This window comes from Diprion similis, chromosome 2 (assembly GCF_021155765.1).
Source record: "Diprion similis isolate iyDipSimi1 chromosome 2, iyDipSimi1.1, whole genome shotgun sequence".
In the NCBI taxonomy this organism is placed as follows: Eukaryota; Metazoa; Arthropoda; class Insecta; order Hymenoptera; family Diprionidae; genus Diprion; species Diprion similis.
This window is the reverse complement of record NC_060106.1, coordinates 2,030,379-2,057,297: the sequence shown is the minus strand read 5'-3', so window position 1 is coordinate 2,057,297 and position 26,919 is coordinate 2,030,379. Positions and strand designations below refer to the sequence as shown.

General features: G+C 37.3%; 1 protein-coding gene across 1 annotated transcript; it reads left to right on the top strand.

The window, feature by feature from the left end:
• LOC124413038 (sodium/hydrogen exchanger 8) lies at positions 1 to 26,836 on the top strand. The gene is made up of 4 exons (XM_046893354.1): positions 1 to 1,490; positions 16,025 to 16,194; positions 19,766 to 20,140; positions 26,417 to 26,836. The coding sequence occupies exons 1-4, from the start codon at positions 122 to 124 to the stop codon at positions 26,771 to 26,773; spliced, it is 2,271 nt and encodes a 756-aa protein (XP_046749310.1). The 5' UTR covers positions 1 to 121; the 3' UTR covers positions 26,774 to 26,836.
• The last annotated feature ends 83 nt before the right edge of the window (positions 26,837 to 26,919 follow it).

Here is a 26,919-nt window from a genome sequence, read left to right as displayed (position 1 = left end):
CACAGCGTATCTAGAGTACTGTAGTGCAACCAGTGAGAAACGATATTATATAATCGGTGGCCGTGCATATGTCAAATCCAAGTTTATTTGAGGAAATCTTTACTTTCTACGGTCTTGTGTGATGTGTAACGAGAAAATAATGTACACGAATCCTAGATTTATTAGGATTCCCTGGATGGGCTATATTGTGTTCATAATATTACTGTTATTTCACAAGTTACATTTTGTGTCACCTGAAGATGACAACCCTAACCTCAAAGATGTAAATGCGCTGAATACTACTGATGATATATTCTCTTCTTCAGTCATTCTCAAGCCCGAAGATGACAGTATTCTGCCAAATCTAAAGGTTCCCAAATTTCATGCTTCAATCAATCAGACAGACAATTCGCATAATCAGGATATCGAACTTGGTTTAGCCAGCAATCATGCCAGCGCAGCAACGGAGCTGCCAATAACTGGTACAAAGCCAGTACGGATAAACACTGCCTCTGAAACCGCTAAAACCTTAGAAAATCGTTCAGGAATTCTCACCACAGATAATTCAATTATATCGACTGTGCTACATGATAAAAATTCAGCAAACATGACTTTGGACCTCACGACAATTGCTCAAAGTTCAGAAACAGCAAATATGACTAATACTAGTACAACAACTGTCGCATCAGTTGAACCAGTTTTGCCAGATAGAGGCTCTGCAGAAGAGGAACACAATAGTTCGATGTCCATATTTTTTGTACTCTGCGTCTTAGCGCTTGGAATCTTACTCATCCATTTAATGCTTCAGACTAACTTCCGGTACTTACCAGAATCTGTGGTTATAGTGTTTCTCGGTGGTGCAATTGGAATGATAATCAATCTGATGTCAAATCAAAATATAGCTAATTGGCACAAAGAGGAAGCGTTCTCTCCTACTGCATTTTTTCTTGTGCTTTTACCTCCCATCATATTTGAGTCTGGTTACAATTTGCACAAAGGAAACTTCTTCCAAAATATTGGTAGCATTTTGGTATTTGCCATTGTTGGTACTGCAATATCGGCATTCGTTATTGGTGCCGGTATTTATCTCCTCGGCCTTGCTGAAGTTGCTTACAAGCTGAGCTTTGTTGAAAGCTTTGCATTTGGTTCTCTGATATCTGCTGTTGACCCAGTTGCGACAGTTGCTATTTTTCATGCCCTTGATGTGGATCCAGTCCTGAACATGTTGGTTTTTGGAGAGTCCATTCTCAATGACGCTATTTCAATTGTTTTAACAACTTCTGTACTTGAGTCAAACAACGCAGCTACCACTAGCGAAGCAATTATATTGGGAATAAACAGGTTCTGTTTGATGTTCTTTGCCTCCGCTGGAATTGGCGTTGTGTTTGCCCTCATTAGCGCCCTCCTCCTGAAGCATGTTGATTTGAGAAGAAATCCATCCCTTGAATTTGGGATAATGCTTGTCTTCACCTATGCACCATATGTACTTGCAGAAGGAATACATTTATCAGGTAAGATTAAAACGAAAAATATATCTTCAATCTTTGGAAACTACTGTCATTAATGAAAGTCATTGTAAAAATTGGTTCCAACTACTTTACATCAATTCTGGTGATTTAAGAATATCAAAGTAGAAGACACAGCCTAAGATTTATATAAATGTCGCCGATAGTTATTTGAACTGAAAATTTGTCGAGATTTAGGTATGTGTCGTCCCAATGTTAAACATGGTAGAGCTTTGAAAAAGGTTGTAGCTAAGTTGTGAGTTTTCATCAAAGGGTTGTAGCTGGATCGGAATCGATGTGCCTCCGCTTCCCTCTCTGCATTTCATTATTGTGTGTGGAATATATTACGACTTATGTGAAGTAAAAGCCCTCAAAAGAAAAATCTACGAAATCAAATGCTATTTACAAGGGGAATCATGGAAAAGAAATTTTTATATAATTTATTGCTGAACCGATCCTCTTAAGAAAGAAAAATCTGATAAGAGCATCACAGATCGATGAATCTCATGAAATAAAATTTCCAAAAGAAAAATGACCTGTTTCACCATGTAAAACCATTTCAGCTATCCGTAAAAATGCTTTCACCACCGAGAAAATAGCGGCTAATTCAAAAGAAGGTTTTATTGCAAGCAAGACAAGCACGCAATCGCAGTTATTGTTCGAAGCTTAATGCACGTAATTAAACATTATCGTGAAAGTTATTCTTGATTTCGTATTTTGATAATATTTTTATTGCCTATATCTAAAAATTAGAAAGGAAATTAAAAAATCGAGCACACAAAACTACAATATCTGGAATCCTTAAATCAATTCAAGACCATGTAGCAGTTGTATATACTTACTGAATTAGTCACTCTATTGTTATCGTTCATTCCACCAACAACTGAGGAAAATTGACACGAATTTTGACAGCTTCTTCATTGCAGAGTATGCGGAAGGTAATTTATAGGTGCACAATTATTGAAAATATTAATAATATCCATGTGTAAGTGGAATAGTATATTGTATTACTAGTGCGAAAAGTGGATGATTTCTGGAGAGTGTGAAGTTTGTAGCGTGAGCGGCAAAAAGCGAGTGCTCCGTTTATCCAAATACGAGAGCTGCAATCGCACGAGCATTAATGTAAACACAGTATGAGCCAAGACTTTAGAGCATATAGTTGAATAGTGGCTGCCATATTTGTTAGTCGATGGTAGAGTTAACTAGTGATCAATGTAGGAACTTCATTGATCATGAGCGTACATATGTGCTAAATTATTCATGATGCCTATGGGGTCCCATTTTTCTGAAATTTTTTTTTTAACGAGAACATGTGCAGAACACCATTCCTTTGGTAGCAAAGACCGATTCAGTCGTAATAAAGTATATTTTTTTAATTATATTACTGTGTTCTTTTCCAGAACAGAAAACTACTTCACATCTAACACTACGATTAATACAAAAATATAAGTCAATAACAAACTTGTTGATCATTCATATAAGTAATATTTGCTGACACCGGGATTTTTTATTATTTGACATAATACTATAGCCGTACGATAGCCTGTAAAAAATTAGCATTAGCTAATAGATCCATTATTTTGAAATAACACAGAACTACGCATTTATGTTTGTATCAAAGTATACACGATAATTACTTGTCAATTTTTTTATGCCACTACATTCCTTGCAGAGATCACAGTCTTTTTCGTAACTTATGATTATAAATAAATCTTACGATCGTTGCCATATCATAGTTATAAAAATTTGCAAAAATGTTTTCAAAAATAGTTTAACAAAATATCACATATCATTCGGGTGGTCCTCAAAAAGCTGATCTTAAAAAGATCTCTCTCCAGTTGGGTTGCAACAAAACTTAGAAAACGTCTTCGAATATTGGAGAGTAACAAAAACACTCGCCGATGATAATCGATCACCAACTTCAAGTAATGAATAATGGGTGCGAATCGGGAATAATGACTGACTAATTTGTAATTAAGTTACAAATGATTGGTCTTTTATTTTATCTACAATAGTCAAAGAATTTTTCTGCCAAGGTTTGAATGGTTTCGGGAGTGTCAACGTACAATGCTATGATTTGTTTTATTTCCTCGCTACAATGGAAATACTAGTCAAATACCTGATGTAACATTTTATTTTTCATAGCGATTTATCATTGTTAGTGATTACTAGCTGTTTCTGTCCAAATTCGAATCTCAAAATGAATTTATGCTCACAGGCGCTCTTTTTAGTTGAACTAGAACACTGAAACTTTTTAATAATTATTTCTTCACCTTTTTGGAACCGAGAGCCGGTTGGAGTGCAGAGCCGGTTCAGATTCAAAATCACCTTTTTAAGGACTACTCAATAATTATACTGAACAATTCTACGTGCTTTGCATCTTTTACTGTGAAACTGATGGCCTCCTCAAAATCAAGCGTGTACCCAGCACTTCAATCGACCTTTAACGTCAGAGGTCCTGTAAAATAAAAAACGATTATTTCGAAAATTGCTTTCCATTATCTCGTAAGGTTGTAATTTGAGAAAATGAGATTCAAAAAATCGTCTGCAACTTATGTGGTATGTTGAGCTATGTCTACCTATCATCCAGAATGGTCACGAAGATCTGTACACTCACTCTTTATCATCTTCGTCCCATTTCCATACATGCAGAGTATCACCTTCGTGATACGTTATTGTAACGAAACATTGGAGGAATATCAGAGGTAAAATCACTATTTTCTTATTTACACAATAATTTTGACGGAACGAAAATTGAAAAATATTAACATATTTGGTTTTATTATTATTTACTGAACTTCAAGCAGTTCCAAAATCGCGAAATAACGGTTTTTGTTTAGCATGAATAGTTACGCTAACGTTACTAACTTCAAGATGATAAAAACTGAACTGCAGCATGCAATGGTGAAATTCAAATGAGGTTTCCATAACCGAGGTATTATATATTAAAAATAATCAAAATCCAAAGTGGCTGCCCAGTCATCATGTAGATAATGATATGGTATTGTTAACCTTCACATCATAATCCAACGTAATCAATAATTAGTTAAATTTGAAATGTTTACCACCATTGAAGGAACTCCTTTAGGAGTTTAAGCATCGAAAGAAATTTTTTGAAGGGTGGTAAAAGCATTTAAAATTGAACTAATGATTGATTACGTTGGATTATGATGTGAAAGTTAATAAGACCTTGTCATTATTTACACAATGACCAGGCAGCCACTTTGGATTCTGATTGTTGTTAATGGATAATACCTTAGTTATGGAAACCTAATTTCAATTCTACCATTGTTGCGGTTCAGTTTTTACCTTTTGTTGAGAAAGTTTCATCTCATTATGAAGTTCATAAAGTAATTAAACTTGAGTCTTCTTTAATAAATTTATTTTTTTTGTGGAAGAAATTTTAGTCATGTCTTCTATGTTACCGTATTCAATTAACATATTTTAGTTTTTTGAAGAGAGTCCCCCCTCAGGCCCAATATTATTTACTTTATTAACCTTCGACACCGAGAAAGTATACACATAATTTCAAGATAAGTTGGAGAAATCAATGAACATTGCTTAAATAAGTATTCCCAACATTTGACGGAAAGTCTGACAATAACATTCTTAAGTCGAAAGCAGAACAATGTACTTCAAAGTAATTTGTCAAGGGAACTCACTATCGCTTTCTAATTATGCTTCGGTAGGGACATTTCGTCAGAGGTAGACAATGATAAATTTTATGTTATACACGCAAATTTCGTATCGTCGTTCCGTTTTGAGGGGAACGTTGCGAGTTGACTCTGATTCGTTTCATGATTTAGTTTGCGACGCATATTTTTATTGCTCTCGGCCACCCGGAGACGTGACCGAAAACTTACCATGTTCACAATGAAACTGGCACCCGCGATGATCTCTGAAAAAAAGTAACCTTGCGAAAAACGTCGTAAAATTTTGTTGGGCGCCTGGCGTGGTTGACACGCCTCGAAATCTTTATCTTCGCTAGACCTCGGCTAATACACTCAGCAGCTTAGCACCGCGGAGAGGGAGGGATAATTTTTGGAGAGAGGGAGCGGGAGAGGGAGATGCGTATTTATTTGATTGCGGAGCAATGCCCCCTAGCAACCATAGATATATATATACAACAAAAAAAAATCATATAAAAATATTATGCAATCAAAGGTGGTCGGTGAACAGTAAACAATACGCATGATTATATGAAATAAAATAAAATAAAATGATCAAAATAATCATGCCTGCGAAAGCTCGCACAAATACAATTACAGCATACGTCAAAAAGCATACATACACCCACAAGGGGGAGCCACATACCGTACACACCGTTCGTCATACATTTTACACCATACAGAACATTAGTCGGTTTCATTCGTGTTACACACATATCACATGTGTCACAGACATTCAGCCTCTTTCACACGCAGGTGTTCGAGTAGTCTAGCTCGAAAAACAGGCAGGGTGGACGCTGAGGTGATTCCCGGAGGTAATGAGTTCCAAAATGTAACACCAACATACGCGAAAGACTTTTAATACGTAACCGTACGTGCTGCGGGTAGAACGAGGGTGTCAGTTCGCGATGGGTCACGGCGGCGTGAAGCATGTTGGCTTTGCTGGTAGTAGTCAAAAAGGCCAGGAAGCCCTTTGTGTATGGCCTTATAAAAAATACGTCCAAGAATGTATAATCGGCGATTGTGTATGGTGAGCCACCCGAGTCTTCGTCGAAATTCAGAGATGTGCACAAACTGCGTTTGACGGAATACATAGCGCATGCAATTATTAAGTGCCATAGAAGTTTTACGATCATGGCCCTCAGAAAGGTTAGTAAACACTCCTGCACAATAGTCAGTTATTGGAAAAACAAGGGATGCAACCAGACGCTTCTTAAGCACTACATCCACATCATAGGTTGTCATCCTCAGTCGATATAGAGTAGACGCGCTACGCTTGCACACTTCAGCAATGTGTTCGGTCCATGACAGTGTCCGATCTATTATAACGCCAAGATACCTAAAACTGGTTACAAAGTCAATTGGATGACCCCCTAGACAAAGAGAAGGAAGCTGCATTGCAGATATCGCGTTTATATATTCAGAGCTACCAATGACCATAGCTTTAGTTTTATCAACATTCAGGCTAAGTCGGTTCCTCGCACTCCACGACCAGACGCTCTCGATGTCAGCATTGACCGCGGCTAACGCTTCATACATATCGGACGGCAAACAACTGAGATAGATCACAAGGTCATCTGCATAAAGCAAATATCGACATCGCGAGAGGCACTGAGGGAGATCATTTACGAAAAGTGAATGACTTTTCGAACGAATTACGAACCGAAACTACGACTCATCTTTCGGCGGCGTGCCGATCCGCCTCCCGAACGGACGGTATTTTCACTAATACCCGACTCGGAGCTTCGGTGTGACCGCGAGGTTACCTGGAAATGAATGACTAAACGAAACCACTAGAATAACTTAAGGTGCCGCTGAAGTGACTTGAAAATATCAAATCGTGACGTCATAAATACGTGCAGCGCCTCTGAACGTTGAACGGTGAACTAAGGCCGTTGATTTCATTGGCTTGTTCTGTTAGATCCAACCAATGATGTCAGTTACAGATCGGAACATACTTCTTGTGGACCATAAACGGGCTGCTGTCACATGAAAAACGCCTATACGAATCGAGCCATGTTTACAAAAAAATAACTGATAGTACAAGTTTTCCCGGATAACGTGTGTGCTTTTGTACGTGTGAATCTCCCTGGCGAGGGTGAAAGAAATTGTGGAACAGTGCAATTAGTGAATATTCAACATGCGGTAGCTCCGACCGGTCATGTTTGTTGTCGCGTGATTTTATTCACTTCATCATTCTTTATTATAAACATTATCAGCGATTTGCCTGAGCAGTGACTGAGATTCACACGTACACTATTATTCAAGCTACGATTTAAAATATTTCCGAGTAAGATTCATACTCTCGTTATCGCAGGATTCGTATAGGCGTTTTCACCCAATTTCCCCGCTTCTGACGTCACGAAATATATATATGACATGCCAGGTCAGCGGGGCCTTAAATCTAACATTCTCAACTCAAGTTTACTGAAGCGAAAGTTACTCCGTATGATTTGACATATCTCTTACTTTATCATACATCAAACGTACTCGCAGATTAAAAATGACGGGGACTCAACCGCGACGGGGACTCAACCGCAACGGCGACTCAACCGTTGCATGACTCAAATGCAACCGAATTTTGGGCCTTAATCGTAAACTAAATCGAAATTTACAAACGCAAGCTCAACTCAACGTAACTGCAACACACCCAGGTTCAAAATTTGACAATAATCCGTTCGCTAATTCGAACCCTCAATCTCAGAGGCGAGCGAATTAGGCTGTACGCAAATTACGAGTGGATCAGGCGCGATCCGAAACCGTGTCTCTACTCAACATTCTGAAGAAACTCAAATTTGAATCAACTTTATAACACGAAACTCAGGCTTACCAAGCAAAAGAATCGGCAAACGAATTTCGAGCACGTGTCGATACTGCAAATGAAAAGTGGCTATCCGTTATTCGGCAAGCCGTTATTCCGCTACTGTAGCAATTAACTGCTAGAACTAAAGTCAGTTCAAAATCGAATGACATGCCGCAACAGCGGTTTCGCTACGCTACGCGCTATATGACGTCATACGCGCAAGAATACGTAACAATTGATCCATCATCGAGTACCTGGGGGAGCATCGCGACGCAGAACTTAACGCTAGATCGCAATTTTGTCCTCTGCGTAGTTGTATGATGGTTTCCCCTCCGCAGCCTCGACATCCTTCCTTCGAAATCGTTGCTGTTCCGCTAGTTCTCAATTGCCTCGGAATAGTCACCGACTTCCTGCTTGATGCCGTTGAAACTCGAAAAACAAAAGAATCAAAAAGTGTGTGATACCTTGTTCGCTATTCGCTACAGTGTGCCCTCTCGGAATCTCAGATGCGGGACTCCAGTTCTGCCGCTCTTTTTGCTATCCCTTGATACTCGATACGACAAAGACTTTATCTTGGGTCCCGTCCAGAGTTCAGGGAGCTATTTGGAACGGGTATCCAAAATGCCACGTTACAAGTTATACTCTTGACTTACGTAGTTCGATGTACACGAGTCTCAGAAATCTACTGATCTGCTCCTCAGGTCTTCTCGTTCAGCTCACCCAAATCCTAAGAGTTTTTTCAATGCGCGTCCAGCCAACCATCACTACGCGTGATTGAAATAATCATTGAAGACAACACTCGGGTTTAATACACGTTTATTTACATAATCACCTTCAAGTTCTTAATATTAAGTTTTACAATTGTTGTATGCATAAAATGTAAACAATATAAACTGATGATTATCACTTATTACGGCCACAAACTGTTGCTAAGTCTAGGAGGCTCTGAGTTTAATTATTCTATGATTCGATTCTCTGACTGTTCTGTTCAACGTTTAAATATTCTCTATGTGATATCTCTTCTGTGTTCTGCTCTAAATCGGGGTTGAAAGATGGGAAAGTAGGAAGCGTTTGATTCTAATTAGTGAGTAATATCTTGGCGGGAGGTTAGCGTGAGATGACTGGTTTCAGGGAGGAAAGTGGTGAAGCGCTAATTGGTCGCATTGTCGTTAAAACAAAGGCGCTACCCTTAGTTCTATGAATAAGGGCTTATCTGTCTGAGAGCTATGCATGGTTTCTCTTCCCACACTTCCTATGTTTAGTGTAAAAAGTTATCTTTATTAAGTGTTGAGTTTGAAATCTATTGCAAGTGTTTATTACTTTAAGTCCTTGCAGCTGAGATCATAAATTAAGGGTTTTATTTGAAGGTTAATGTTGGAAGGTATAATGGTCAAATGCGGAACAATATGTATACGCTGCTTAGTGCTTTGTAAATATTAGCGTGGATGATGAAATAACGGGTAATATGGCGTATTAGAACTATCGATATAAGAGAATTGCACGTTAATATGGTAACTATGTATGTCCGTACTGGTCTAAGAACTATGGTAAGTGCGCGTAAGGCACTATGGAAACTGTACGTTGGTAAAGGTAGGGCGCAAAGAGGGCACCGCCGTAGTTATCGGCCGGGAGGTAACATCGTTATCCTCACACTCAAAACTGATATGCCTTTCATATGGCCATTACGAACATCTACCTAATTGTAATAAATACAAATAATTTCACATGATTTGCTCGAATACGTATCTAAATCGCACGTTCAACGTCGTAGACCGGGAGATGGTAACACAAAAAAGTTAGTCATTTGTTACAGGTATGGCGACCCCCTACGGGTCTAATTGTATAATGAACAAGACGAAATAGATGCTAACTCACTGGCCGTCGGGGCGTAATCGCGTGGCGATCTACCGAACGTGTAGGATAAATTTGGATTTTCAAACGCTTTGTTACACGATAATTCTTATATTTTCCGGTAGTTTATAAAAAGAAAAGTAGGCGGAAACGTAATGCCAGACTTTTCCGGTGGTGCTTATACCCCGCCATACCAATTAGAACGCGTTGATTTTTAATTTTTTTTTTGCAAGACTTGTTACAGGCTAATTTTTTTTTTAACTGGTCATCTTTGAAAAGCCATTCACGGAAATCACCATGCCATACCGTTCCGATGGTTCCAAGTAGCCGCCATACCGCCGCAAAGACGCAATTTTTTTTAATTTAATTTTTTAAGTTTCGTATAGTAGACCTACTCCCATTGCAATACGCCTAGGAAAACATAACCTTTTAATATTTGTATTAAAATTTTATAAATTTTTTTTTCTTTTATATAGTAAAAAAAAAAGTCGACAAAAATACACCACAACATGAATTAAAAATAAAACAAAATACTGAAAATACAATTTTTTTAATTTAATTTTTTGACGATTTTTGACATTTTTAAAAATTTGAAGCGACCTCTTAAAATTTTTTTTTTGCGCTGTCCTTTGAAGTGGGCTCTTAAAACATCAAAAACTAACATTTTGTCAGACCAGACTCAAAAAAAAAAAAAAAAAAAATAGTCGGTTTTTTTGCGCCGCCTTTTTAAACAGGTTTCAGAGAAATTAAAAAAAAAAACTAAATTTCAACCAGCCCAGAACTTTTGAGATATCAACATTTTGAAAATTGTGCTACGTTGTGTTAAGTTTGTGCCAATTAGAGCCCTACCTATTCAAATTTTTTCCTCTACTTTTTCCTGTGACAAACTTAGCTCCGACTCGCCCTTGCACTCGTGGCAATGATTCTCCTCTTAGCTAACACTCAAATTTTTTAAATTTTCAAAATTTCAAGAATCTGTGAGTTGTAGAAAAAAGTAGGGGATACGTGCTTCTGCGATTTTCGAAGTAATATCACATAGGGGGTGAACTACTCTTATACATATATGTGCATTATGTGCAACCAAGTTTCCATTAAATTAGTACTATTTTGCTTCAGTTCGTCTTATGTAATATTACTCTTTTTAAGCAACATTGAGGAGCTTATTCGTTTAGATAACACCTGGTTGCGGTAATGACAAAAACCACCTTCCCAAATTTCTGACCGCTTTCTTGCAGAGTTGATTTCACGATCGCGAAATCTTACGCAGACCAGTATTTATGGGAGAGGACCGTTTCTACAAGTTCGTTTCTACAAGTGGCGATCCTACAACTGAAAGATGTGTTTCTGCAAGTTCCGATCCTACAAACTTGTTTCTACAAGTTGCGATCCTCGTTTCTGCAAGTGCTGATGCCTACAAGTTCGTTTCTCCCGATTCGTTTCGAAACGTTCATTTCTACAAGTGGCGGTCAAATAATTTGAATTAAAATAAATTCGATTAAATAAAATAAAATCAAAGTGTACGAAATTGACAGATAAATGTATCAGAAATGACCTTGTAGGGACGCCACTTGTAGAAACGAACTTGTACAATCGCAACTTGTAGAAACGAGCCTTTTGGAACGAATCGGGAGAAATGAACTTGTTGGATTGTCACTTGTAGAACCAAACTTGCAGAAACGATACTGTTACGTGGTGTTGAGGCGTGAAAGAGCGGTTACAAATGATGATTTGAAATAATCAATGTTTGCTCCCACGTAACTATTGTGTGAATATTAGGCATAAAGAGAAAAGGAGGAGAAAGAGCAAGAGAGAAGAGAGAAGACGGAAAGAGAAAGAGAGGAGAGAGAGGAAAGAGAGGAGGGAGAGAAGGAAGAATTCGGACGCAGAATATTCCAGTCAGTCGATCTCGATCCTCCGAGCCACGGGGATCGAAGCTTATTCCGACTATCCACGATTTTGATCCACGAAGTTGCAACGACGTTGGCCCGTAATCTTGCTGTCATCGAAGATCCTGGTGGATTTGCCAACCAGCTGTGCAGTCTTGCATTCCCCTCCGTGCTGCAAAGATCTAGAGAGTGTGGCGAGTGGGTGCTTTCCCCTGAATCGACTGGCGGAGGAGCCCATCAGCGGCACAACAAGCGTCACCGGTAGAAGTGGTGATAATAGAACAGTGTACCTCTCCCTTCTCTTTGGTTCAACGAACAATTCTTCGCATATTTATATCTATATCGTCTCTGTAAATTTATGTTAACTTTAGGTTACTAGTTCGACAGGTCGCGCTTCTGCCGATGCATGTGTTATATAAAGGTAACGAATTACATTTCTGTCCTCGATAATTTCTGACACTTCGGTCACCCCTTCTTTTGTTATTTCTGTTCAATGCTCAGATAAGATCCGTAGTGAATATCATTCGTTTAAAGAAAATAAAAATCTTACACTATATTCAAATAAAAATTAAAACTAAGAAACGATCTACCTTGCGATAAGCCGGTAATATGTGGGTACGTTGCTGCTTAGTTCTATACAGGCCCTCGTGAGAGTTGTTTAAATACTTGAGGCCAATTTATACTAAAAATGAAAATGGGAAGGATCGTCGTTCAAAATAAATGATTGTATGAATGATTTAACTGGTAAAAGATCAAGTATATTCTTCATATAATTTGGTTATGGAAAATAAATGTTAACAAATGAATGATGTGTAAAAACCCAAAAACGAACAATGAAATTTACAATGTGTTCGAATTTATATAAAGTTAACGTTGACGAGAGAATTTGGTTTCAAATACAGAGAAACTGCAGAACTAGTAAAATTTAATGGTTTACGTTGTTCAGCAAATGTTATGTTTATTAATATTAAATGATATAATTAACTGGTATCAAGAACATCTATCCTGAACGATTATTATATCTAGATGGTCGTTATAATTTGTATTTGTATCTCTCTTTTTAGATTAATGTAAAATGAATGTTGACATTCAATACAACTATACTAACCAGTCTGTGGAGGGACGCGCTGTCTATGTTACTATAATTGGCGTATTTTATCGAGGTTAAGTTGGAAGAATCTCTCTTATTATGTGCAGGACACATAGACTCCTACCTCGATCACCGATATACTCGCGGGTGTGCCTCCACGATCAGTCGATACAGATGTATAGAGAAATGAACGTATTTCTGTAATTTTCGCAAGACAATCTATATTAAACTGTAATTTGGAAATTAATGCACTGGATGGAGCTACAGTCTACATAATCACTCTCATTGAGTGCAGGAACACTTACAATTAGACTCCCAGCTAAATCCCAATACTAATGAGTTGTCTATATTAAAATCTCAGAAAACAATTATATACTGTCTATTAATATTATATATTCAGACAATTTGGTAAAATTAATAGCTTGAAAGATGTTAGAGAATAAACTGCTCGAATTGACTTATCTATTGAGTTGTCGTTCGGCGAGACTGAGCACCGTCGGATAGAGTTGGTCTGGGTCAGTTGTAATCTGGAGTAGAGCCACACCTCGGATTCGAACAAGTAGTAGTGACGATGATATTGTTCAGCCACTTTGTCTTTATGAATTTTGAATTTATGACGTTACGCCGAAAGTTATTGTCCTGAATGTTCGATATTTCACTTGTGATTGATTATAAGAAAATGGTTGGTATAAGTTGCTTGAATTATTATTTGATTGAACTTGGTTATTAATTAGAATTTATAATGAAGTTAATTATTACTACGGTTACTTAATACTATCTGATTCTTGCGAATCAGGGCCGAACTTGATTAGTTTTTAAGGAAATGGATTACCATAAAAATGTCTATTCGCGAAATAATGAGAATGAGCAAAGTACAGAAAAGAATGGAAATTAGGAGATGGTAAGTCCTCACGATTCACAATATTAATTGAAAGCTTGTAAGTTGACGAATTAGCTGAAGACTTTAGGCTAGTCACAATTAAGATTTTCCGATCACTACTCTTGCTTCTATGGACTAATACGGGTTGACGTCCATGCACTTCGCGACTTAACAGACGAGAGATATGACTTAAGAGCCTTCAGTTGCAACAAGTTACAACTGTAATTAGCCAATGAGGTGCAAAGGCGACCCCCTGGTGCCCAAATTTACACGGTCAGCATTACTCCGACTGCTTCGACGGTGTTCCGACGATTCTCGGACTCGTCATTTAAATCGTTAAAATATTAACAAAAGATATCTTAATTTGATTTCCCACACAGTTATTCATACTGTATATCAATTACTCCATTCTAATTTGGGCCTTCTAAAGTAAGTGGTATAGCCTAATTATTGATGAACAGGTATAATTTAAAAAGAGAGAGATTTCTAAGTTGAGCTCCTTGATGTCTTGACTCAACGTTCCATCGCTCAGTTCTTGGTACCAGTTAATCTGATACAAAGTTAACCCTAATACTGGGGACAGTACGTGACTTGTTCTAGGAGGGGTGGAAATATTTGCCACACGAATATGAGATTCAGCGCAATTTATCACGCTGTCTAACATTGAAAGAATTCCCAAGCACTGTTAAGTGGACCAAAGGTATACCATTTGGTTACAATTTAATTTTAAAAGAAGAATTTGAAAAAAGTTCGCCGAGGCGATACGTCGGGGCGTAATAATACCCTGTGGTACTTACCCCCTACTTTTTCTGCTCTTTCAAATACAATTATTTGCATTCAAATCGGACATAATGCATTTTTGATTATTCGCCACGAGAATTATCCTCCAATCAGTTTCATTCAAATATCTCAACTGGAAGCATGCGAAATTGCGAAACTGCTACTGGTGATGCCCAAATTTGGAGATTAATTTCACCCATTTAAACCATTTATACGCCCAAAAAAGAAAAAACACGTGTCGCTTAGATTATGATGACGAATATCGTACCCTAAAATGAACGAAATCAGGAGAGGACACCTCGGGACCTTTCCTTGTAACTTATATTTCGATGATTGAACTATTCTGAGCTATACTAGAATGTACGTTGGGTGTCTCGGAGTCTTCGGTTATCAAATAATGAAATGCATAGAAGGTTTCTGCCCTTGCGGGGGGGGGGGGGGGGGGGGGGGGGGGGGTCGTTAAATTATATTGAGAAAAAAAAATAATCTTTATACAAAGTGATAGAGGTCATAGCATCTGTAAGTCAATAAAATAGTCAAGTATAATCAAGTAAAGGTAAAGAACTGAGAACAAAAGGAAAATAAATAAACTCACATTCAAATATACGTTATTATTGGGTGGCGATCACAGTTACATGTGGAAGCATCCGAGTAAAAATGAACGCCTAGTCGTCATGTGGGAAAGTGAGGAAGAAATTTTATAAACTATACAATTCGATGTCTACAAAATAGAAAGAGAATAGAGAGAGTTCGAAGATTCTACATCTTTTTGACTCGAAGTTTTGTCGAAAAGTAAAATACTTAAAATTTTCCGAGTCCCGATAATGACTCTAACTCAGTGATTTGAATAACTACCTGCCGCGTAGGCCAGGCACCGAGAATTTCGACAATAAGGTGAGACGGTGAAGCGCTTTGCTACCATTCTGCTAAAGTGTCTCTGATACACTCCTATTTATACTAAAAGCCACGGTACCGCGCCGCTGCTCTCGCTGCTCGCGCGTCCGTCTGTGAATTGCTTTACGTCATGTACATTACGAACTCCCCACTGTATATATCCGTTATCCAGTCGTCTCTGTCTCTCGTCGCTTAGGCACCTGCGGAACGTTTCGGAAGCCTTCGTGATCATCGATGCATCTGACCGCTAGGTATGAGGGTAGCTCGTGTATTCAGCTAACCGTTACAATCTTTTCAAAGTTTTATTGGATATTATGCAAGTTTTTTAATTAACATCTTGCGCCACTGTGCTGCAAACCTAGTTTCGAAGAAAATAAGTGTATATCTTGAGGTAGCGCTTTTTTCTCCTACAACTTGAGATAACGTTTTTTTACGCCCTTGTTTGCGAGCTAGCGCATTTCTTGGTTGTCATTTGGAATGGCGTCTTTTTGGTGGCATTTTGAAATACAGGAAATAGTTATACTGAGGTACTGCATCATTTGTTGAATAATTATCACAGCTCAATATTAGCAATGACTAATGACTATTAGTAGTTTCCGATTAAGCTTCATTAATGAAAACTTCAAATAATTTATCAGCCATTACATTGTCCAAAGTTCAACGAACATATGAATATATTGCATTGCAGGAATCATGGCCATCTTATTCAATGGAATCGTGATGTCGCACTACACTCACTTTAATTTGTCAACTGTAACGCAGATAACGATGCAACAAACGATGCGAACACTGGCCTTCATTGCTGAGACCTGTGTCTTTGCTTACTTAGGCTTGGCGTTGTTCAGCTTTAGACATCGGGTACGTACAAGCTCAAATTTGATCAGAACTTGGTTAACAAGAAATAAAATATTGGTTTATATCATGCCAAATGAATCAGCTAGTTCAAGAATTTGTTAATATTTTTATTATATACTACGTGGTCAGAGAGTCAAGTTAATTTTTGAAATTATTATGTGAGCGTTTCATTTTTTGAAAGTATTCGCAATAAGAATTAAACGCAAGTTTCTTTCCTCCTCTATCTGAACTGCCAGCCAGGATTAGCATCCTTCCGTCAGTGAAGGAGATCATTTTGATTGTTTGGCACCTTACCCTCTGTCTTCTCAATGCTATTACACATCGTTTCGGATCTGTAATGACAAGTTACTGACACAATTTGTCCTACACAACTAGTAATAAGTGAAATATTCACGATACCGCAAAAGTACTACCTAGTCAAAATAGAAAATGATTTGTTTACAGTGCGAACAAACAGTTTACTTGACTGCAATCTCCGGCAATCACTGTGTGAACTTTCATATCCAGAAACAACGATGTCGAAGCTTGTAACTTTTTTTTAATGTCATTTTTGTCGCTTATAGCACATTGAAGGCCATGATGTTTGTAGGCAGATGGAGTACAGCTATATTACATAGAGACATTTTTCGATTCTCAACTCAGTCGTTTATTTTTCAAGTCAACAACATGTTCGAATTTAACAAATAAACTCTCGCGAATACTTAATATATCGTCGGTATATATATATATATATATATATAATACGGCACGCGAAAACAAATATTTCGAATACACAGGTTGATGAGAGAAATTAATGACACTGGGGTCAGGGCGGCTAGGTGGTCTAGTGGAGTAAGTCTTCGGTAAAGCATCTCTGGATACCAGGTTCGATTCCTGGCTCCGTCGTTAATTTTTCAAGTCAACCAAAAAAATATTCGAAATACATTTTTCTATATTGTATATGTATATTTTACTGTATATATATACTGTATATACTGTATAATAAGTACTATACTGTAACCACATTCTCTCTAGAAATATAATGCCTCTATGTGATATAGCTGTACTTCATTTGTCTACAAATAGTATGGTCTTTAATGTACATACTATAAGCGGCGAAATCGACAATAAAATAACTATCAAAGCACACATAACAAAAATTTCGAATACCGGGTGATGAAAGAAGTTAACGACAATGTACTCAGAGCGGCTAGGTGGTTTAGTGGAGCAAGTCTCCAGCGAAGCATTACGTGTGTGAACTTAGCATATTATGTGCTAGCATTTATTAAAAAAATGGGTGTTCCTATAGCATTCTCAAAAGTTCTATAGTTCCTAATAGTTTTTATCAATAGTTCTGGTGAATTGATACACCAAAACTGATTAAAAAAAAATGTAATGCTAGCGGCCAGAAAATAGCATTTCATTAGTGCGAATTACGATTTCTATATACCACAAACGAAATGAAACAAATTTTACGAGAGTTCTTGTTAGTTTTCGAGCAATTGGTGTATGCGTCTTACATTTTCCATTGTTTTGAGTCATGTTTTATAACGTATGAGCCGAACAACACCCAAAAAAGTGAAATGCTGGTTCATATTCCAACCCAAGAGGTAAGTACGGAAGATATGACGATAGCACTTGCTCTTTCCAAACTACGAGGCGTGGAGTTCCGGCCTCCCAAATTATTTACGTCAATTGTTTACAACAACTAACTCGAACGAGACCCAAGAAGGTGAAATGCTGGCTCATTTTCGATCCCAAGAGGTAAGTACGGAAGATAATATGACTGCACTTGCTCTTTCCAACTACGAGGCTTGGAGTTCCGGCCTCCCAAATTACTTACGTTAATTGTTTACAACAAATGAATCTAACCGGACCCTAAAAGGTGAAATGCTGGCTCATATTCCAATCCAAGAGGTAATTACGGAAGATAATATGACAGCACTTGCTCTTTCCAACAACGAGGCGTGGGGTGCCGACCTCCCAAATTATTTACGTCAATTGTTTACAACAAATGAATCGAGCTGGCATTTCACTTTTTTGGGTCTCGTTCGATTTATTTTGGCCGGAACTCCACTCCTCGTTGTTGGAAAGAGCAAATGCTATCGTCATATCTTCCGTACTTAACTCCTGGGTTGGAATATGAGCTAGCATTTCACCTGTTCGGGTCCGGTTCGATTCATCTGTTGCAAACAATTGACGTAAATAATTTGGGAGGCCGGAACTTCACGTCTCGTTGTTGGAAAAAGCAAGTGCTGTCATAGTATCGTCTGCACTTACCTCCTGGGTTGGAATATTAGCCAGCATTTCACCTTTTTGGGTCTCGTTCGAGTTAGTTGTTGTAAACAATTGACGTTAATAATTTGGGAGGCCGGAGCTCCACTCCTCGTAGTTGGAAAGAGCAAGTGCTATCGTCATATCTTCCGTACTTAACTCGTGGGTTGGAATATGAGTCAGAATTTCACATTTTTGGGTGTTGTTCGGTTCATATGTTATAAAACATGACTAAAAACAATGGAAAATGTAAGTCGCATATACCAATTGCTTGAAAACTATCAAGAACTCTCGTAAAATTTGTTTCATTTCGTTTGTGGTGTATAGAAATCGTCATTTGCACTAATAAAATGCTAGCTTCCGGCCACTAGCATTACATGTTTTTGAAATAAGTTTTGTTGTATCAATTCACCAGAACTATTAATAAAAACTATTAGGAACTATAGAACTTTTGAGAATACTATAGGGACAACCATTTTTTTATGAAATGCTAGCACATAATATGCTAGATTCACACACGTCAAAGCATTCTCGGATACCGAGATGGATTCCCGGCGTCACCGTTAATTTTTCAAGTTCACCGAAATGTCTGAATTTACCTCTCTACAATTGAAACTATTAACTGCAGCGTTATGGAATATTGACACAATTAGTATTTTGTAAATAGAGTGTGACTTCAACATGACGGAGATTGCAAAATATGACTATGTTTTAATTTAGTACAGTGCACAGATCTTGAGACGATGCAAAGTTGTGAAATAACGTTCTTTTCTAAAAATGCATAGTTACACTAACCCTGTGAACTTCAACTTTATAGTAAAAATTCCTCAAGTTAAAAATTTAGTCTGCCGTTGGGGACCACTCCCGTGCAAAGTTTTGAAAAGATCTGTGACCTCAATAATCTGTTTCAAAATAGATATATCATATATTACGAGCTTATTTTGCTGAGATTTCTTTATTTAAACGATGTACAAAAATGACGACGTTTATTATGCTGCGTTTCCTTTTTTTTTTACCATGTTGAAGTTAGTCACGTTATCATAACGATTCATTCTGGGTGCATTACTTCGTGATTTTGGAATTGCTTAAAATTCAGTAAACCGTAATAAAACAAAACATACTCATATTTTGGAATATTCGTTTCTGTAAAGTCTTGTGAAAATATGAAATAGTGATTCGTCCCGAATGTTTTGTTACGACAAAATTACTAAATTTGATCTCGTTTTTTCAACAATGTAAAAAAACGGCGCAGCAATTTTCAAATTCCTGGCGTCTGAAATCCTATTTTGTGTGTTAAAAAACTATTCACTGTTTTTTACAGGTAGAACCAGCATTAGTCGTCTGGTCTGTAATTCTGTGTCTGATTGGGAGAGCTGCGAATATCTTCCCACTTGCACTTCTGGTCAACCGCTTTAGAGAACATCAAATAACGAAGAAAATGATGTTCATAATGTGGTTCAGCGGTCTGCGAGGGGCAATTTCGTATGCTTTGTCCCTTCATTTAGATTTCAGTGATGAAACTCGTCACGTAATCATAACAACGACACTGATCATAGTCTTGTTCACCACCTTGATATTTGGTGGATCGACAATGCCTCTACTAAAATTCCTCAGAGCAGAGAAGAAAACGCGGATTAACAGTAGCAGAAGAAAGAGAAGAGATAAAGACATTTCACTCAGTAAAACTAGGGAATGGGTAAGACGTCTTACTGATATTTTCGATTATAACATTAATGGTACAATTGATTAACATAAACTATTCAAGAAGTTTCAAGCGGGACATAAAAATTCTTTGAAAAGGTTGAGTGCCCTTGACGTCTTGGCAGTCTGGTAAAAATCAGAATTTCGTTTCATAACGCCTCTCAAGCCAGCATTGTCACAATAAAGAATCAAAGCGTGAAATACCTCAAAATCAAAAGCTGATTGGGTGTTTAAAGGATTAGATGATTAAAGTGCTGCAACACCGATTTTAGATTTTCTTCTTCCAAGGTGGACAGAATCCCCCCTATCTGATCTAGTCCACTGGGTTTTTTGCCATAAAAAATTGGTGAAAAATCCTTAAAAAATCCGGATAAAAACTCATAGAATTTAGTTTCTTCGATATGTTTCCTGACGGAAATAAAACCTAATTATACACTGTACAAACTTACACATTAGTTCTCCTCAATTACGTTTTATTTAAACGAGTGTATACACTAACCTTCTCGTGTACTGTCATCAGATTTCCAAATCACTCGAAATAATATGAACATCGTGGTCATATTACATCTTGAATAAATTTATACTACTTTCTTGTCCATAATTTTTGCCATCGAATGTATTAATAAACCTCAATGTCAAAACCACAATTGGAATTACACAAGTCTGAACTCACTCGCAAGTTTGTAACGACTGACGCTCGACGGTTTGAAATCAACCATTAGGTTTGAAATGAACTGTTAGGTTTGAAATCAGCCGTTAGGTTTGAAATTAACCATGGACCTAGGAATAGTAAGGACGGAAGATAAGCTGAGAGTATGGGCGCGGGGTCCCCTTAGTCCAGTCATTATATGTATACATTTGGAAATGCAAGTGAACCGAAAAAACTGAAAACGCTCCGTAGAGATACGAAAATTGCGATAGGATATGTTTTTTAGGGTGGGCCAAAAAAAACTTCAAAAACTCCAATGAGCAAGAACCATTTTTGCCATGTTATTCTTACGGAAAATCGAAAAGCGCGATGCACCACCCCTTAATATTAATATTAAGAGCTCAAACTTTTTCAGAATTTTTTTTTCGTCATCTTGGACGATATTTTCATGGTAACTAAAGAAAAAATAATTAAAAGTTTTTTTTGGCCCACCCTAATGTTTTTGTTGCTTTTTTTACGTTCTACAATTTAGGTCATATACATTTTTCACCTTCCGTTTATCGTTGTTTAGATATCGGACGAGAAAGTGAAAAATTCAGGTAGTGAAACTTGTGTGTGCTGTTTTCTTCTTTCTCGTGATAGATATCGGAAAATATCTAATATTGAACTTGTAGAGCATGTTAATACCTGCAATGTCATTTTTTTCAGACAAAAATTACGACTCTTAGCGTACCGTAAAGTCGGTAAGTCCGTGCGCAGTTTCGATTTCGTAGCTCGCGCGCTTGTATTCATATGCCATAACGGAGTAACGGTTGTTGAGGGGATTATTGAGGTACAATATAAATAAATGAGGCAGCAAAATTATAATCCTCACACATGAAATTTATTATGCAAATACATTTTTATGTTGTAAAAGATAACTATTCAAGGAGATCCGTTCTTTACATTTATATTTCTCTTCGTTCCGATGGTCCTGGTTAAAGTGTTCCTCGGAATACTCATTAATGTTTTGCAATTCCACCGCTTCGCCAAGTAAACGACGAAAAATAAATTGAACCACCTCTCACTACTCCCATGAACGAAAAGCGCGGTCCGCCAGCATATATTCCGTACGTATCTGCAGGAGCAAACGTGGCTTGGGTTTTACAACGATCCTCGAGAATGGGGTTGGCGACGAACAAATCATGGGCTTGAACCAATTATCAACATAGCCGAACCCGCTCCACCTGAACTTTTAAAGTTTATATCGTGCAAATGCAAAGGGAAATGTGAAGGAAATGTTATTTTTCACAACACAAAAAAAAGCATTTGCATCATAAATTTCATGTACGTGATTCATAATTTTTCTGGATTATTTATTCATATTGTACCTACCTCAATAATTCTCTCAACAACTGCGAATCCGTTATGAGATATGAATGCAACCCGCGTCCGAGCTACGAAATCGAAACTGTGCACGGACTTATCGACTTTACGGCGCGCTAAAAGTCGTAATTTTTGTCTAAAAAAAAAAAAAATGATATTGCAGATATTAACATGCTCTACGAGTTTGATAATTGGCATTTTTTTGATATCTATCACAACAAAGAAGAAAACAGCAAAAAACAAGTTTCACTACCAGAATTTTTTCCTTTTCGATAGGAAAAAGATTTCGAAGGAAATCTTGGTCCATAATTTGAAGTTAACCTTTTCCAAGCCCCCCCCCCCCCCCCCTCGCCCCCCCCCCCGCGCAATATCCGAAAATCAGCTTTCTCGGTTCAGTAGCATTTCTAACCCGTTTTTTTCGACGTACCAACTGGGCTACCTGGCGTTCGACGTAAAGGAGGTTTCATTTGGCGCCATGTTGGAAACCCCCACTCATGGTGCTACCTAGTAATATACGAAAACTGGTGCTATATAGCACAAATATGAAAATCGTCAATCTTATTCAGGATTTTATTGATTAAATGCGATGTTCATTTATGGGAATAGAGGGTATTTAGGTAAAGGCAATTGAAGAAGAAAGTATTTTATTAAAATATATCAGTATTTCTTAATAATACGTTGAATAATACCAGAAAATATTCTTATATCATATTCCGAATATTAGTTATTAGTTTGATATTGATAATGAATTATGTTACAGGCCTCTAAAGAGCCTATTTATTAAATTTTTATTATTTTGCAAATTTTTGCCAATATACATAGTATAATCAAATACTTACATATTTTTGTACAACCGCCGTAATTAGATGGGCCCGGTGATTATCTAGAGCTGTCTGTTCAATTGTATGGTTTTCTAAATCAGAAAATATACCGTCCTTGCCAATGAGTTCTTTCAAAATCGAATTGCCCAAACTATTTCTGCGAAATTGTTTCGACGATACACTCAATGATACACTACCTTGAGGCTCATGCAATGCGAATATGATTTTCTGTTCGCTTATTTTGCACGCGTAGATTACGTCAGAGGAAGGATATATAAGGTATCCTAAAATTTTCTGAAATATTAGCGAATGTTCTTTCAAGCAGTCATTTTTATCAATCGCAAAAGCATTTATACACCTTTCGCCACACAGGTTTTTCAGTAAAGACTTTACAACAAAACCAGAGATTTTCTGTTCGCTTATTTTGCACACGTAGATTACGTCAGAGAAAGGATATATAAGGTATCCTAAACTTTTCTGAAATATTAGCGAATGTTCTTTCAACCAGTCATTTTTATCAATCGCCAAAGCATTTATACACCTTTCGCCACACAGGTTTTTCAGTAAAGACTTTACAACAAAACCAGAGATACAAATGATTATTTTTTTCGAGAATTCCGAAATGCTTCTTAATTCTGGACAGTACGAATGGATATCAATATCTGTCAGCGTCTAAGAATTAGAACCACATAACCTAGCGGTAGGCTTCGAAGCGTTGATTGAAGTTACTGACGATGAATTATTATTTGCTGTAAAATGCAGTATAGAGACATCCTCTAAAGGAACATAATTGCCGGTAACAGCTGTAAGTTCAGTGTGGACCAACATCTTTTTCATTACTGTGCGAGACTGCCTAGCACTTGAATTATTATTATGACCTTCGCAAGAACGTATACAGGTAAAAAATAATTCGATATCATCTTGACTCAGTTTGTAACAAGGGATGTAACGGAGTAATCTTGAAGTTTGACAAATATTTGTATAAATCATCTTTAATCGTCGTATGCAGATAATTACTCAAAGAAAATCAGTATTTCTTCTGCTGTCAACAGCAGGTATACCATCTTTGGCAGTTTTCAAACCTAGAATGTAAGTTTCGATTTCGTCTAATTTTATAAATATTTCTTCTTTATTGAACTTGTTTAGTAGTCTCTGACAAGCAAATCCCCTCGAATTTTCAGAGTTAAGTATGTCAAATACATAATTGAAAATTTCTATGAATTCAAAAGTGGCTGAACAATTTTCAAAATCAGTCAACTTTAGGTCATCTTTACAGATTTGTGAAAAGTTTACTACAGACTTACTCAACGTTTGTGTTGCCAATCGAACTTTCACTTTTTGTTGTTCGAATTAAATATGCAATGCCCACAATTCATTGCCATGGAGCAAGCCCTCCTGTTCTTGTAATTTTTGCAACTTCTTGAAATATTATCATAATATGAATTCGTCATTGTCATTGACAATCGATTTTGTAACATGTGACAAGGATTAAAAAATGTGTAAATTTTCCCTTCCGTCACACGACGAGGGAACCAAGTCTGCAATAGAGTTTTATTCTTTAACCCTTAGAGGACCGGCATACGCTATTTGGCGTAAGGCCATTGACCTACCAACATTTGAATTTAAGTTGGTCCAATGTTCTGGATTTTTGATCACTTTTCTGTAAAAAAAAAGATTGTTCGAGATTCCTCAGATCCCGGTCCTCTAAGGGTTAATGAACAACCGAGCAGTTTTGCAGCTGCAGCATATTTACTGGGGCGCTGTCGAATGTTAAACTGATAACTCTCATGCGTACTTCACGCAAAACAAAAAAATACTGATTCATCAGGTTGCATTTTTGCTCACTTTTCATGACATTAACCAGGAAATAGGCCATCGGTATTTTCCAATTACTATTAATACAATTAACGAGGAACGACAATGCATCTTTTGCCACAGGTAAATTGTCCACCGTCTTTACGATTCCTAGGTCCATGAAATTACCCATTAGATTTGAATACCTGCATGGGTACCCTTGTTGACTACAGCCGGGTCTAGCCAGCTGCGAGACCCGTTCGGTTACCTGTAGTGGGTAAAGTGGGCGGCGCATTGGGCTTGATCTGACCGAATTTGACATGTTTGGCTTCGTCACCATGTCATTCTCTCAGTGAATAGAGTATAATATAAAATAGTACTTCAGCTATTTCTTCAATTCTTATCCAGCGATTCGGCGTAAAAGATTTGACTTGCCTGCTGCTCTCATATCTGAACATTCGGCGGAAACCGTGGTAATTTGAAACATATGAGACCCTCAACTCGACGTTTACCATAAAAAGTAAGATATAAGAGCAGCAGGTAAATCAAATTTACAAAAACATGAATTTTAATTTGATATACAGCAAAAATTTTAAGATACTTGGGCATTGTTTCTCAAACTGGATAAGATTTCAAGTTGCAATATTTGATTTCCTTCTTTTTTTTGAAAACCTTATTGTTTCGGGTCAGACAGAGCATTTATGGATTTGTGAAATTTTCATCTGAATTTGTTATCAAGTTTTGAGATAATAAGGCTGTAAAATCGGGGTTACAACAGATAACAAACACCTAATTACCTCTTAATTTTTAACTTTCAATTTTTTAAATTTATTGATGTTTGTGGCGATCTTAGCCCAGTCTCACCGTGGTATTGACATCCGTTTTGATAATAAGAGGTGTAACTCTAATATCGGCGGCACGGCATTTAATTAGCTCCTGACTCGATGGGCTACCTCTTACCTATTCGTCTTATTCTACTTAAAATGAATGAAATACATAAACTCATTGTTTTATGACGGCAGGTGCAAGGTTCAAAATGAAACGCATCAAAGTACGGGCGAATAATCGATTTGAATTGACATTGATACCCGTATTTTTAATGAATGAGTTCGTTATAATCAAGCTTCATTCTTTTTTTGTTGAATTCATTTACCATTTATCAACATTGTTGGTTGAATGTGATGACTTGTATTGCCACCCCCCTCCACCCCTGTATATTATAGGGAACATGTATGCAAAGTTTCAATTCGAATTTAAAAAAGTGTTACCATTTACGTGAAACATCTCGTATGAACAGGCTTGTACATGCGTGGTCCGAATTTGACGAGTACCACATCAGGCATGCCTCTGTCATTAATTTAGCCAAAACTGATTATATCCACGTGATACATCAGCTTCGGCCCAAAATGGTGGCGGTCTAACTATAAGATCCACTTTTTTCATCCACACGAAAATCCGTAACTGTCCCAGGATCATCAGTTGAACTCAAACCTTCCTCTCCCAGTTCATACTTAGAACATGATGAGTTAATTAATGTTTTAATATTATGTAATTTGCCTATTAATAGTAGGCCGGATTCAATTTCCATAGTTCAAATTGTATCAGACCAACTTGAAATAAAATATTCATTTGTATTTTCCAGGGTCAAACAATCGATTCAGAACATTTGTCAGAGCTTACAGAGGAAGAAATGGAGGTTTCATTTCTGCAATCTCGAATCCGTGGCTTTGCACGGTGGGACTTGAAATTTTTTATTCCATTCTTCACTCGGCGATTCACACAGCAGGAATTGAAGGATTGTAAATCCCAGATGACAGATCTTACTAACCAATGGTATCAGGCAATCAGAATCAGCCCTATAGATTCGGAAGACGAAATGTCAACGACAGCTTCAACGGCACAACTTAATCTCAACACTGGTGATGATAGTCAACGTACGAGTAACAACAAGCCAAAGAAAACTGGTCGCCCGAGACATAGCTCCATACTTAGTATATGAGTTTAATTATCTGCTAATATATTTGTCGTCTGCCTTTGAAATAGTATACTTTTATTTTTATTTGAAAAAAAGCAATTAACTGATAACCGCTGTGTACTTAAGGAAGTGAGACAAAAATTGTTTTTGTTTAATATGTAATATAATGC

Coding starts and splice junctions, on each gene's coding strand:
- LOC124413038 (XM_046893354.1), top strand. CDS start 122: ATGTGTAACGAGAAAATAATGTACACGAATCCTAGATTTATTAGGATT. Junction 16,195..19,765: donor TGTTCAGCTTTAGACATCGG/GTACGTACAAGC, acceptor TGTTTTTTACAG/GTAGAACCAGCATTAGTCGT. Junction 20,141..26,416: donor TCAGTAAAACTAGGGAATGG/GTAAGACGTCTT, acceptor TGTATTTTCCAG/GGTCAAACAATCGATTCAGA.